The sequence below is a fragment of the Atta cephalotes genome (assembly GCF_000143395.1).
Source record: "Atta cephalotes unplaced genomic scaffold scaffold00001, whole genome shotgun sequence".
Classification (NCBI taxonomy): Eukaryota; Metazoa; Arthropoda; class Insecta; order Hymenoptera; family Formicidae; genus Atta; species Atta cephalotes.
Genome location: NW_012130065.1, coordinates 8,225,461 through 8,241,314, shown reverse-complemented (window position 1 = coordinate 8,241,314; position 15,854 = coordinate 8,225,461). Strand labels below are relative to the sequence as shown.

The 15,854-nt window shown below is 31.2% G+C and overlaps 1 protein-coding gene across 1 annotated transcript in view; it reads right to left on the bottom strand.

Moving 5' to 3' along the window:
• Positions 1-9,522: 9,522 nt before the first annotated feature.
• Positions 9,523-15,854, bottom strand: part of LOC105618358 (protein slit) — a 34,659-nt gene continuing 28,327 nt past the window's right edge. Inside the window, exons 25-30 of the mRNA XM_012199903.1 lie at positions 12,951-13,164; positions 12,300-12,761; positions 11,210-11,410; positions 10,680-10,829; positions 10,333-10,472; positions 9,523-9,886 (exon numbers count right to left, since the gene is read on the bottom strand). Of these exons, the coding sequence (XP_012055293.1) occupies positions 9,800-9,886; positions 10,333-10,472; positions 10,680-10,829; positions 11,210-11,410; positions 12,300-12,761; positions 12,951-13,164 (1,254 nt within the window). The 3' untranslated portion in view covers positions 9,523-9,799. The remainder of the gene's footprint in view (positions 9,887-10,332; positions 10,473-10,679; positions 10,830-11,209; positions 11,411-12,299; positions 12,762-12,950; positions 13,165-15,854) is intronic.

Sequence of the window (15,854 nt, the reverse complement as noted above, 5' to 3'; positions counted from 1 at the left end):
TATAGGTATAGATGAAGTAAGAGACTAAAACATATATTTTTTACAATTTTATTTTATATAATATAATAACGTTGTGATATTTGCTGTTTGAATAAAAGATACCATTTCCTGTATTGGGTTGTCCGGAAAGTTCGTGCTGCAAAAGATTTAAATATAATAAATGAAATTTAAAATTTTATCTTCTGCGTTTCAATTTTCCTTCAAAATCGGCGAACTTTCCGGACAACCCAATATTTTCGCGCGCTGAACACGAATCCGGTAATGAAATTGCTCCATCAGATTGCTCCGTCAGAAAAGTGAAGTTAAAGGTATCAAAATTAACGTTTTTTTGATATATTTGTAATTTTTTGCTAGAAGTAAATTTTTTTTCTACTTTCATTTCTTAAAGTGCCAACTTTTATCTTTAAAATATATTTTTTTAACGCCGTACGTTTTTTCTTCACCGAGATAATCTCTGCGCAAATTTTTCCGTCATATTGGATCCTCTATTTTGAATTTCGAAAATTCTTAAAATTCTTTTTCTTCAAAAATATTTTTGGCACAAAACGTTTTTCTTTGTGTGACTACGCAGAGATTATCTCGCAAAAAAATCACAAATATATCAAAAAGCATTAATTGACATTTTTAACTTCACTTTTCTCAAAAATTTGACAGAGCGATTTCATTACCGGATTCATGTTTAGCACTCGAAAATATATCGGAAATGTTATCTTTTATTTAAACAGCAGGAAAAAAATCTTAAAATCGGCCTGTATTTTTTTTAATAATTTCTCACATAATAATTTCTTAATATTTTAATGTAATATTTATTGTTTATAATAAAATATATTAAAAATTATTTTAAAATTATGATTGTGTGTATTGCTTATATTTCGATTATTTTTTTATAGAAAATATAAATAACTTACGATATATGTTAAAGCGCAGATACAGAGATCAAAGGCCTTCATTTTGTTAAGATTGCTCTTTTCGAATAAACGTTGTTCTATGGAATCTTCATTATACAATACTATTGGAAGATATCGTGTATATATAGCAAATATACAGTGCATAGGTCAGTGCATAGGTCAGTGCAAAGATATGAAATCACAGACTATGTGTTCAATTTTCAGATTCCATAGCCAATTTATTGTATTGATATAAATTAACTACTGTTTGATAATGATAATAAAATCATAAAGTTCAAAGTTTGATATATGTTAGATATTAAATCAAGAGACATGGTAGTATCTCGCGCCCAGTAGCTAGCGCGAGACCATCCCACTTGTGGTTTTACCACAGACTTCTATATATACTACTAGACTGTTAACTTGTTTGAAAAAGTGGCCCCCAATTTTGATGAACATTATATGTATGGGTCGAGAACCACTCTGCATGACCGTGTGGCGTAGTCTGCACATGCGCACACGTCAACACACTATTTTGACAGGGAACAGAGAATGGAGAATAAAAATTTCAACCTATCAGAAACTATGTATTTCACAATACATGATTTCTGGTAAGTTGAAATTCTTATTCTCTGTTCTCTGTTCTCTATTCCTTTTATTGTGCGGAGTTCCTAAACCTATTTAACAATATTAAAACTACCAAATACTTATTTTCATAATTCAGCTATTATAAATTATTATAATTTATAAGAAATTAAATAAAATCGCATCTTTTATACACGTTTATTAATATTCAATTGTCTTTCTAATATCTTTGCCTTTTTACTTGAACTCTTTCTCTTTCAAAAGAAATAAAATTTTTCGTTATCACATCACTTTCTCTTTTAAAAAAAAAAATAATATTTTTCGCTATCACTTTCGTAAAGTTATACGTTTAGCTGTGAATAGTTGAAACACAGCCATACTATATTCCTTTGGATATACTTTGGTTCGTGATGCATGCGCAACAACTATCATACAATTTCGAGGTCCATATTTGACGTATATATATAAGCTTGTCCTAAGGAATTAGCAGTTTAGTAATATATATAAAGTATATATAAGTATATATAAGTCTGTGGTTTTTACGCGAGCCGGCGAGTTGTGAGCATCCGAGATTATCGAATCATTGAGAATATTCAGTTGATTGATTCTAAGTAGCCTCAAACTCGGGTTTAAATTATATAATTAAACTGTTTTTATAATCTATATATCCTACAAATAAACGGAGACATCGCGATGCAATGTCCAAAATGTTAAATTTGATATTAAGATAAATTTTGATATTAAGATACGTTATCATTATAATGGAAAACCAAGCCAAGTTTGCTAGAGACTAGTCTAGTTTTTGATATTAAAATTTTTTATTTTAATCAAATGCTATTATTTTCATGTATTTTTAAAAATAGTTATATGACATTAGTGTTTTAACGAAATTTTCTGTTTATAATTGGAGCAATTTAAAGACTTCACACATTTTTTGAAAAAAATTATTATTATAATATATACTTTCATAGTTTGAAAAATAGATTTGGAATAGGTTTGGAATCGAAAGTGTTGTGTGTGACTACGTGTACTTCCAATAGTACAAGAATTTTTTTCAAGGAGCACATACAAGTACGTATAATTTATATAAGTTTTTCTATATAAGTTTTTTTCTGAGAGAAGCATACACACTTGGCGCTTTTTTTATCTTTTTTTAAAAAGGTAAATTTGTTATAATCTTGTCACGTACTAAATAATTTTTGTGTAACTTTTTATAAATTATTAATAATTGTAGAGTATTATTATTTTTGATTTCTATAAAAATCATAAAGAATAATTTAAAATATTACTATTCTATTAGAATTCTCTTTTGTTTCTTGAAAAATTTATTGAAAAATTAGTGAATTTTTAATGTATAAACTATATGAGAAATCTAATATAAGAAATCTTTCAAGCGATGCAGAAAAAAACAGATAACATTGAGTTTAGTTGAAATTGTTTGAATCTGGTCAAACATGGTAATAAAATTTAATACCAACGATAACAAGAATTATGAAAAAGAATTTTTTTTGAAGGGGAAACATCTTTGAGCAAAATTTTTTAATTGTGAAACAATTTGCAGCATTCAATCGATAAAAAAGTTTTACTCTGTGAATTTAATAGGTTTCTAAATATATGGATATGTTTTACATCATCTGCGAATAATGTAGAGTGAAGATATCAGACTTAGATAATGTTGAAAATAATATTACAGAAATCTGTAATTTTGTTTATATTATAAATTGATAATGCAAATATTTGGAAACAAATTAACATTAATACACAATAAACATGGTAAGAAAATTTCCCTAAATTATTTTCATCTTATAGAATAAAGATATCTTTACAAAATATTTTTAAATTGAAACATTATTTAAATATTCGGTGTTTGTAAATGTGCAAATTTAAAGAGCGGATAAATACATGAGAAACTAAATGACAAAACATTTGAATTGAATTAATAAAAATGTAACTAAAAAAAAACTGATGTATGTATTGGATTGGAACCAAAGTAACGCTACTTCATTGTATCATATGTACAGGTTTAAAAAAAATTGTCAATTGACCATTCGATAAAGTAAAGTTTCAGTTTTAAGAATTCGTTTTTTGAATTGTGGTACGATAACTTTTAACGGAATTATGAACAATTAAAGTCAAAATCAAGTACGTTTTCTTATCTAATCCGTTATTAGTAATAAAAAAATCTTAGGAATATTGTAAATATTAGGAATATTATATTAAAAAAAATTATCATGTAGAGAGAAAAGTTTAAGTTTTCACATTAGAAAGTCAAAAATTTTCGCAAGTTTTTTTGGATACGTGACAAGCATACAGAATGAAGAGGAAACTTTTCATTTTGTTTCCTATATATAAAGCTCGTAGTTTCCTATATATAAATTATCATAATTTGTAATAACTTACAAAAACTCAAAAAACATAGTGACCTTTTAAATAAAGATAAAGAGCTTTAAAATCTTTTTCTTAATTTAAATTTTTTTTTATTTTTAACGAAGTTATAGCTGATTGAATTTTGAAGTTTATAGGAACTTTTATTCTAGTCCAATAGTTATGCAAACTATATTAATGAATGGAATTAATACAGAGAACGCAAAATTCCAACTTTATATATAGCTTAGCTAGATAACTTAAAAATACTATATATATGATTTAAAAACTCTCACAAAATGTTGATGTATGACATATTTCATAAAAAATAATCAGCTATTTAGCTATACGTAAAGATTTGTTTTTGTTGATCTCTTCATTTTACATGTTTATAAAACGCAATATATAAAGAGAGAGATTAGAAGAAAGAGCTTAGAAGAAAACAAATAATCGATCTTATTACGCAATTTTACAAAGTATTGATCGACAATGAACATAATTAGCGTTGAAGTTTCTAGTAATGCTTAATTTTTAAATAAAAGTAATAAAATAAAGGAAAAAAATAACGATTTATATTTTATTAATATAAAACGTAAAACGTAAAATTTCTTTCATTATGCACGTAGTATAATTATGATAAACATGCGTTTTATACTTAATTTATTCACGGGCTGTTAATAATAAAGCTATATTAAACTTCACATACGTTTGTTTAATAGCATTCATATATTTCGAGAATTTATTACATTATAATTTATATAAACATAGACATTTTGCTTTTACACTAATAATCTAATTTAATAGCTACAGTATAGAGCTAGAGTATTTCTAGGCATGCAGTATTCCATTGTTATTTGGTAAAACGTGCTTGCGCAATAAACACATTTATACTCGTTACCTTGCGCGCTTCGTTATACCTTGGCATACTCATTCGAAACATCTTTCAGACAACATATCATATTCACTGATGCTTACACTTTCTCGCTATCTCTTTCACATAATTCATTTATTCTTGTTAATTTACTTTCAGGATGTATTATTGGACATCCTGAAGTGACATTATTTGTTAAAACAAAAGTATTATCAGACTTTCATTGTAACATTGTATTTTAACATAATCTCGAAGATCAAAAATAACTTAATATTGAAATATTTTCAAAAATATTGCTATATAATTGATTTTCATAATCCGCAGAGCCGATGAAATTTGAGATACTGTAAATATTAAAAAAAAAACATAATTTTTGACGAAAACATTTTTAATCTATAAAATTAAAATATAATTAAGACATTCTTTTACGTTATTAATATGTAGAATTGAAATAGGCGTAAATAAATATAAAATAAATTATAATTTTGGCGTCATACTACATTTAAAAAAAAATATCTTTTACATAATTATTCCACAAATTTATATCGTTTGTTTTATTCAGATTATATTTTTAATTAAATTTTTTTGTTGTTGATATTTAAATAGACTAACTGCTCTTTTTAATTAACTAGTGCCTGCATGTGGAATGGTGTCAATTTTTATTCACATAAGTTCCCTAACAAAAGCATTCGAAACAAGAGGATTTATTAAAAAGAAAAAATGAATTTATATATAAAAAATTTCTAAAATAAAATTTATTTTCAAATAATATCCATCATGCAGGAAACATAATATTATACTAATATGAATTATCATGTGTTGTTATCTAATACACTATCTAAATGTAGCAGTCTTAATGTCATTATATTAAGATCTTTGTGTTTGCACTCATTAAACATATAAAAACAAATACACATTTAGCATGAAAGTGTATTAAAAATTTAATTTACTTAGTCTATTTTGGTTTAGATTACAATTTTACAAATTGTCAGATATAAATAAATATTATATATAATTTTGTGCTAATAAATATTACATGCTAGTGCTATTCGCAGATCCATCTCGAAATAGTTCGTTAATAACATCCTTTTTCTATTTGGTTCTTATTTATCAACTTTCCTTTGATCACGCGATGTAATTAAATTCTTGCAGTGGATTTACAGACGATAAAATAATTTCTTTGATTCTTGCACCGATTATTACAAAATATCAAAAGACAAAGAATATTTCATTTTCTTTATAGTCGTAGATTTTACGTGACAAGTATCTCTATTTTATACGATGTAAATACTGAGCGCGATGAGAAGAGTAAAGAAATTGCAACTGAATCGAAGAGATATTCCGAGAGATTTTCTTCTGTAAAATCAAATAAAAGATTTCGCTCCTATTGCTAATATCTAGCAATTGAGGTACATGTGTCCTTCGAAGTGTATAATTCGATAACTCGATATAAAAACATTCGCCACGTTCTGCGAGAGAATGAAAGTCAAATAATATACATTTCGGTTGTATGCGCCAATCTTCTTCCTCCATTGATCATGAAATATGTTAAACATTCATGTCAAATAAATATATAAATATGAATTACAGGAATTCCGGATGACATAAAAGTATTACAATATTACGGGCATTCTCTTTTATTATTGTCCAATATAGATGCACAATTTGTGATAAATGTCATGTATTTCTTTGTATTATAATTTTGACATATGACATTAACATGTTACGCGTACGGATTCGTTGTAAATTACGTAAAATCATGGTAACGATTTTGTTACAAACGCTAGATTTTATTTCCCAATTGATAGGTTTTTATTTATAAATAACGTTGTATTATTACATAAATAAAGAAACGCATTTATATACAATTTGTGTTTAGAGTAAAATATACTCGTGCAATTTTCAATTCATGATAACGTTGATTAGTCATGCTTTTGCAATTTTGCAAAGCACTTTAATGCTAAATGCGGAGCGCGCATCAAAGATAGTATAAATAATTAAATCATATATTGCAATGGATTATCGATACGACGAATGAACGTATGCTGGCTTACGTATGTTTATTTGTATTTCGTTGGACCAAATGTACAGAGTTGTAATACAAAATCTTTTTTCCGACAGGCGCTAACTTCGAGTGTTTCACAGACATTCATTCGAATGATAAAATATCGACAATCAAGACGTTTATAAACATAAAAAAAGATGGCATAGGGAACTTATGTGACTATTAATACTAGTAAATCATATTATATATTATATCATATTTATATGATCACGGTACACTTATTTTTCCGTTTACAGTATGTAAAGAAGAAAATATGAAGATAAAAAAGAATCTTCGGCTCTGGCTATCAATAGATGGATGATATCGTATGTGTTTACAATTTAAATATTTTTCACTATTTGTCCATTTTTATTATAAATAAAAATAAAAACACTTTCTGTGTAAAATTGAGTAAAGTCAATTGTGAAGCTAAGTAAAAAAAAAATGTAAAAAAATCTGTATTTCAATAGACAGATATCTTTTCCATCATATTCTCTCTTGCATGGCAAAAACTGGCTAATGACATGACAATCGTCAAGCGTGGCAGTCATATGATGGCAGTAAATTTCGAGACAAAACAAGCATGGCAGTCGTATGACGGCAGTGAATTTCGACAAAACTAAAAAAGATACGCAGGCCATAAGATTTAAATCGTATGACCGTTGAACGTTTAGCGGCCAAAAGTTACGTTTATATAAATTCTACGATTGGTACTTTCTCGCGAGGCGCACGCTAGACGGCAAGATCGCGTTAAAATTGTGAAGGACAATAGCGAAGCACGTCAAGAGATATTCGTTCGTCTTTTAAGTGAATGTATATATGTTTAAAGAAAAAGTTTACAGAACATAAGTATGAGTGAAACAAGGAAACGGAATAAATACATATAAATACTGGCAGTGGAAGATGCGATGCAATTATCCAAGGGAAAAATAGATACGCATAAATAGATGTAAGATAGGTACGTATTACGCCATTAATACGGGCTTAAGTAGTATACGAACGAATTACGCTTCTTGATTAAACTAATAGCAAATTAGCTTAGGTATATAAATAATGCGCTTATACAAAAATAATTACGCGGTTTAATATCGGTGAAGTCCTTGTTTTCGGATTACCGACGATTTCATTGACCTATATAGTTACATCCGTTCGCGATCACTTGATCGAACGTTAATATACGCGCGTTTCTCCATAATTCGTTTTCCTATTATCTGCTGCATCAATCTGAACGCAAATCTCTCATTGCTCCATGCAGCTTGTAGACTGCATTTTGCGCCTTGAAACGTAATATTAGGCCGTAAAATATAAAATTTCTGAAGAGCACACTTCGAAACGATACAGTTCCAGCGATCTCGATCGCACCATGTGATTTCTTGACTTTTTCAAAAATAAAGCTACATTCCCACTGCTGCTGTCGGTGAAGTGAGGTAAGAAGACGTTGATGGCTTACTTTCAATTAAGTTTCTTCTATGCTTAAAATATATTTTACATTTAGTTAGACACTTACTTGTGATCTATTCACGTAATTGTGACTCTATATGTCGATTCTTTAACGGCATAATTGCTTGTCCCCTCTGATTATCGTGTTTATTACGATTTACAAGCGGCCTAATATCCATACTAGCTAAAGATTGTGCAGTAAAGTGATAGCTGAAATGCTAAATTGGCAGCACTGCAACTAAACTAATGAAAAAGACAAGAAACACATCGTCATTCTCTTTTATTTGCCTCTATTTCGTTTATTGGCTACGACGACATTGCTCGCGCGCGTGTATTGTAGCCAAGCGAAGTGTATCGAAATCAAACAATTTGCGAAAAAGTATTGTAGCCATTCACACAAACATCTCTCTCTCTCTCTCTCTCTCTCATTCGCTATTTTTCACATATTTATAGATCTTCTCTTGCAAAAATTCAAAGACCATTGCTCAGTAGATAGAAATAGCTATGCGATCAAAGATTCGCATTTTAGTGTAAAAATTCGCTGGAGGAAAGATAGACCTAACATGGATCTAAGTTTCGCGGTCAACCATTTATAAATCAAGAAATTACGATTGTCACTAATCTCTATCGCTATGTAACATCTTTTTATAAATACGAACAACTTTTGGGAACAATAAATTTAATTTAAAAGATTACACAGAGAGATTAGACATATAACTATAGTGTAATGATGTTGCTTTACAAGTAGTTCAAGTAAAATTGCTCAGATAACTTTTGTTTTAATTGAAATATTTTCCAAATATTTTCGTTATACAGAACAGTTAATACGTTTTCTGAACAATAATTTTTGAAAAACAGATTATATCGAGAGGCTTGCATCAAAGTCTCAATAGAGATTACAACGGAAATGTATTAAACAAAAAGCGGCGCGTATATATCCTATAAGAAGATTACGGAAGCCTATTTGTATGCAGCCGCGAATCCCCTATTACCAGTTAGGTCCATTCCGCGCTAAATCAACGGCGTAATCGTACGCACTCGTGCGTAACATTACGAACACGCAAGCGCCCGCGTGCGTAGTCCGCGATCGCAAATATACGGACATATTGTCCGCGCGCGCTCGCGCCCACCCTTCCTTCCGCGCCCGCGTTTTCATCGTTATATACCTATGTCGGGTCATTATATATACGAATAATACCTAGTATACGTTTAACTGCTTCGATATCGATAGTCCGTAGCTATATATTACGTACAATATACTCTTGCTTCTTCTTTCTCTCGTTTTCTTTCTCTCTTTCGCTCTCTCTTTCTCTCTCTTCTTCTTTTTTTAATAATACATATCACACTGAGCCAGCTATATGTGTGTCCATCTAGTTTTGGCCTGCATTTCCTCACGCACTTTCTCGTTCACGTACGTTCTCGCATGAGGATGCCGAGGGCACATCGTAGCGCTTGCCCTCGTCGCCCCCGTTGTCGTTCCTTTCGTCATCTTGGAGGACACGTGAAAATACGCTCGGGAATGCTGCTTCGGATCCGGGGGTTTCTTCTCGGTCTCGTTTTACGTTTCGATGCGCGCCGATGAGACTTGGGCCGCGATGCGTCGACTGGCTAGTAACATTTGCGGGTACACGTGCACTTACGCACCAGGTCAATGTCCTTAGTGTACCGCATGCCATCCGCGCAAATTAATCGAACCTGAAATTAATACACAATTGTTTATAATGACTACATATACGATCGTTATCGGCATAATGACAGGGGAGTCGCTGCCGCCGGTCCGGAACTTAATGAATATAATTGCAATAATTGACGCGGCTGCTTCGAATGATTCGTGCGCGATCGATCACTTGAGAAGATGAAATAGTTCACTTGCTTTGTCCGATCGTGACTAATATGGAATTTAATATCAATTAACAAGAGTGAGCTTTAATTTCATCCTGCTGTGCTGTCTATGAGGAAAATAGAAATAGGAGGTTCTTATAACATAAACGTTGATGCAATATTAGTTTACTCCAATTTGACGTTATGTGGAGAGAATATTTTTAGTCGATTGAAAATTATAATAGAATCAACGCAAATGTTCTGTCAAAAACCGAATAATTCACAAATCTTTCTAATCGATATACAAATGTTTTTTATACCTTGCGCCGTTTAGTCTTCCGCGGTAAACAGCAAGAATTGCCGCAACTTCCCCAACATTTAGCAAGCTTCACGGGTCGCCGACTCCGACATCCATTCTCACTATAGTACTCCCTGGTATGCTCCTTGCGACAGGTCGGTGCTACGATATTGATATTAATTTTATTATCAAAATGGATGAGCAGTCAAGCAGCATTATCAATTAAATACATATATATATATATATATATATATATATACACATTCCAATGATAAAAAGAATATCTTGAAAAAAAATATAATAAGCTTATTTTATAATAAATATGTATTCGTAATTTATAATATACGATAATATTGAGGGAAGAATCACCTTTCTCGCAGTATCGTCCTTGCCAGCCAGTTTGACATCGACAAGAATAGCTGTTACCATATGGCGACGGTATGCATTGAGATCCTTTTTTGCATTCATGTCCGATACATGCATGTGAAGGCACCAATCCACTTACCGACATGATGACATCTATAATTAATATATATTTTTTATCAAGAATAAGATAATAAAGATTTCGTATTAATTTAGAATAATTTCTTCTAACTTTTTAATCGAATTTAATATGCAATCTTGTATTATATATACAATAATTTAACAAACTTCACAAATGTAAGATGTTGAATCATTATGTTGTTCAATTACTTATATACATATATGTACGTTAATTATAATTGTAATTAAATATATAAAATTTTCTTAATTAAATACATAAAATTTTCTTAAAAATTTGTTCCAATGTTATTCATAAATAGTTTAAAATATTTTCAATTAAAAAAATTCAAATGTGAACGATTCTTAACTTAATAAGTCAAATTAACATTGTATAAACAGCAATTACAAATATTAACCAGAATGTTCGCGAGGTATGTGCTCTTGTGGGATGATCTCCTCGTTACTACCACTACTGTTAATTCCCTCAGCTTCAACAATATCTCTCGCTTCATCGGCTTCCTCCTCGCTAGCAGCACATCCGGGAGTAACGCGATGCATCTTTGCGGCGTTGCTGAAGTCTACCAACTTATGATTGATCCACATCTCGGAGATGCAGCCTGAGATAAAGCAAGGAAACTTTTAATGGATCTGGCGAGGAAGAAACTTTTGCTCTATTCTGTATAAAGGGTGATGGCATGGAAATGTGTACCGAACGTTACAATTGAGTAAGAGTATAAGTGACGCAAGCACGTATTCGCGCCTGCATAAATTCTCATAAGAAGCTACGTTACGCTCAACTTCAGTGATTGACGTCAACGGTATACTTTCATTGTTGAAATAGTTTCCCTATCTTACAATACAGGAAATCCAAATATAACTAAAATTATACTGTATGATGCAGTCCGATCACGAATTTTCGCATTGTCGCGAAACTTTTCAAATCTAGTTTCTCTCGGTTACATATCGTGCTACATATTATTTCGTACACTATATGCAAACGTAGTAAATCGTAGTATTGCGCCGGGGGACATCAAAAATGTAACCGAATATTAAATGAGGTCTCCGCAAGTTGCAAATTTGTGGCTGATATTCCGAGTTTGCGACAACTATCGTTTCCCAGAGGAACCGCAGAGTATCGGTGTTAAAACTAGCAGTGGTGTAGAGCACAAATCATCCGTGAAATCTTTGAAATATTCCTAACCGAATGATTTTGTTATAACATTATTATACAATCTTTTTTTATAATTTGCTAAATAAATGTAATTTAAAGTTCAATAATTACTTTCATGAAAATTATTATTTAAGATAATTAAATAAAATAAAGACTTGAATATTCGATTTATTTCTAAGTCGTGGTATAAGAACACGTTTCTTTGCAATTTATTAAATTCTATTCTATTTTTTCATAACGGCGGCACTTCTCTGTCAGTGTCACTTATTAAAGTTATAATATAAGAATGTTAATTAATCTTAGAGATATTTCTCAGTGTCGTAAAAGAAATTTACCTTGAAAGCTCGTAATATTTCTAAGATGAAAGTCGGTAAATGCGACTTTAGCAACTTCTGGCGCTACGCCACCGACGAACATTGGCGTGACAAGCTTGAGATACTCTTTCGGACCCTCGTTGATGATGCTCCTGGCGGAACCCCGGTCGACCCTCATTGTGAAATTTTTCTTGATCGCCAGAAGCTCCGCCATGTGAGGCTTGCCATCGGCCACCATCTCATAGCTGTACATCGTTGAGGTAGGATAATTACCCACGTCGTACGAAACTCTGACTCGCCCATTAAAGAGCTCGACAGCGATGTGTCCGTCGTTTTGTCCATCATAGAGAAGAACCCCGTTTTCCTGCGTGGTCGTGAATATGATGGTCACGTTTGCCTCGGGCCTCGTGCGTAGCGGTTCTAGCTCGACCAGCGAGCTATTGTCCACGAAGCTCAGACTCGTCAGGTACTCGCATCGTTTTCCTGAAATAATGGATAAGTGGTTGCACCATGTTAAATTATTAACAAATTCTTGAACATCACATGATAAAAGGTAATAAAAAATTCTCAGATTATGAAATAAAATTGATTGGGAGACATCTTCGAACGGAGACATTTCTCAATAATTACTAAAGATATTTAACAGAAGACAATGATTTTTTTTTTACTTACCGGTATAGCCGGGATGGCACTGGCAAAGATAGTCCGCGGCGGAGGCAGGAGCAGGCTGGAAGCAGGCACCGTGCTGACAGTCGTGGTGGGCACACGGACTTGTCTGTGGATACAGCATGGCTGTCGAGGGTGCAGCCTCGCAGTATCTCCCTGTATACTCCGCCGCGCACTTGCACTCATAATTGTTTATGCCGTCAATGCAAGTAGCACCGTTCTGCGAAACAAATGAATTACAATTTACAAAAGTATCAATTAAAATTTGAAATTTTCAGGAGTGAAAAATACAGCGCTGATAAAAAGGCCTTTAACACCTATTTTCAATGCTTCAACAGTTACATCTTCAACAGCAGATTTTCATTAAGAAATCTCCGAAATATTTTTTACAAGATTATAAGAAAATTTATAAGAAAATGGAAAAGAAAAAAATCGACGTTATAATATTGTCATAAAAAATTATAAAAATGTTTATAATTATGCCTTATAATGAAATTTTAATTATGATTTTTAAAATCCAAGAGATTTAAAAAAAATATATTATATGTAAAAATAAGAGATTATGAAAGTGAAAATAAACTAAAGTAATAATCTTGATGTCGATGCATTTCTAATATAATCATCTAATTAATATCAGCCAGTAAGTTTACGGATAAGATAGGAACGCGCACAAACTGGATGCAACTAACTACTAGCATAGGGTTACAAATCATCGAGCGGTCCGCCAGTTTCACATGCCTGGTGTAGAGTCTCAAACTAAAGGCCATGTATTCTGGAGCTTAAGTCACATATGTGCAATAATATATCCTCCCTGCGAATTACACGTACTAATCTTATCAATGGTTCAAAATTCTGCTCAGTCAATAGAAGCAATTCGATGTTCAACGTTATTATGTAAAAAAATAATAATGTTATTATATAATATAATGATTTAAATATGTTAATCATTATTATAATTAAGATAATTAATAATAGCGTAATAAGTCTTCCAATTAAATTACATGTAAAATGTATTGCAAAATATTACTATTAAGTTATTTAACTGCATAGGATAACTCCGACAAATATGCCGCGCTGAGATTTAGTCAGAAAAAATAAAAGGAGTGTGTGTAATTTTCCCGCAACTACTCTCTTACATGTCTTATGTTATATTATAATATTGTTATGATTTCAATTTCTTATTGTTAACATTAAGAAAATTATTGTAAGTTGAATCGATTGTTATAATAAGTACTATAATAAGTAACGTCTTCATAAATTATAATGTATGTACATAAAATGATCATAGGGCGTGTAAAAAACTTAGTGGTTATTCGTGATACATACGTATAGTGAAATAGTAAAGCAAAATACAAGTGCTTTGCTTTCGTATTCTTTATTTAGTTTGTTATCTTGTATATTCCACCTGTTTGGGATATACCTTTTTAACGAGCGGGATTTATGTCCAAAGCATACAAAGTGCGCAGATTGAATTCAATACATTAAATGCAATAAATGAAATTAATGATGCATTACATGAAATATGTACCTCATGTCATAACACTTATTATATATATATATATATATATAGGAAGATTATAATTAATTATTTAATTATTTCATATACATATTTACCATTTTCTTATTCTTTAATAAAATTTTATAAACTTTATTTTATAAATTATTGTGTCATTTTACGTCTTATTTATATGCATTATTTGTAAATTTTTTATGAGCCGTACATACATCTCTCTCCCCCTATGAGTAGCCATATATCCCACCCTTATGGGATATATGGCAATAATGTAAGGGTTTCAAAAAGTTTATTTTTTAATATGAAAAATAAATATTTCGGATTTCTAATATTTTTTTCATAATAGACAGTACCAAGTTTTTACTGATATAGTTCGTTCACTTTAAACATAATAAATAATACTTAATAAATTAAGTTTTTGAGGTGCAGGGTATATACCGGAATTACCCTACAGAATGTGTCCAATGTATGGAGATGGAAAATTCATAGAAAGACAGCTTCTGTAGGTCAATTCCGCGCCATTCACGGAAGCTTAGAAAGCTTGGAACGTGATATACTACCGTGGCTTTAGAACTAGCGCCACAAAGCCGAAAACTCCACACCAGTTTCTGTACTCTGTGCAAACACTCAAATGAAATTTGGCCGGCATATAATACCGCGAAGAAGAATCTTCGCATAAAATTTCAACTTTATGCTTCTGGGTCGTAGCTCTTCGCGATTGTAAAGTTTCTTCCTCTCGGAAGATCATATCTGCCTGAGTTGGAGTTCTATTTAAGAGTCGATAGTCAAATAAAAGTTTGGGTTTCATGCAAGTCAAGTTATGTCGCTAAGTTTGAGTTTTCATGTTGATACTGTACTGAATTAAATCGATACTACGTTAAGTGATTCAACCGAGAAATACTTCCTGAAATGAAATGCAAAGAGACATATATATATCCGCGTGTTGAACATACAATGTAATGTCTATAAATGTAATGCATAAGCAGTTCCAAAAAAAGAAATATAAAATTTATTGTCAAAATTAGGATATATTTTAAAGCAAATAGAAAAGTACTATTATTACAATCTACTACTATTATTACAATCGCTATGAATGTAAAAGGGAACTGTTAATGCGGTAGCTAAAAATTAATTGCGATTGTCGCAACCGATATGAAAAAATAAATTCCTATGATATGAAGTAAATGAAACATATCATCGACTTCATACAAATAAATGCGCTCGTGCACGCGACTTCCACAATACGTAATTACTTATTTTAATGAATTTTTACACTCAACAACAGTACTGTAGATGTTGCTTATTTATAGAGAGAGAGAGAGAGGAGGGGAGGAGAAGAGAGGAGGGAGGAAGGGAGAGAGAGAGAGAGAGAGAGAGAGAGAGAGAGAGAGAGAGAG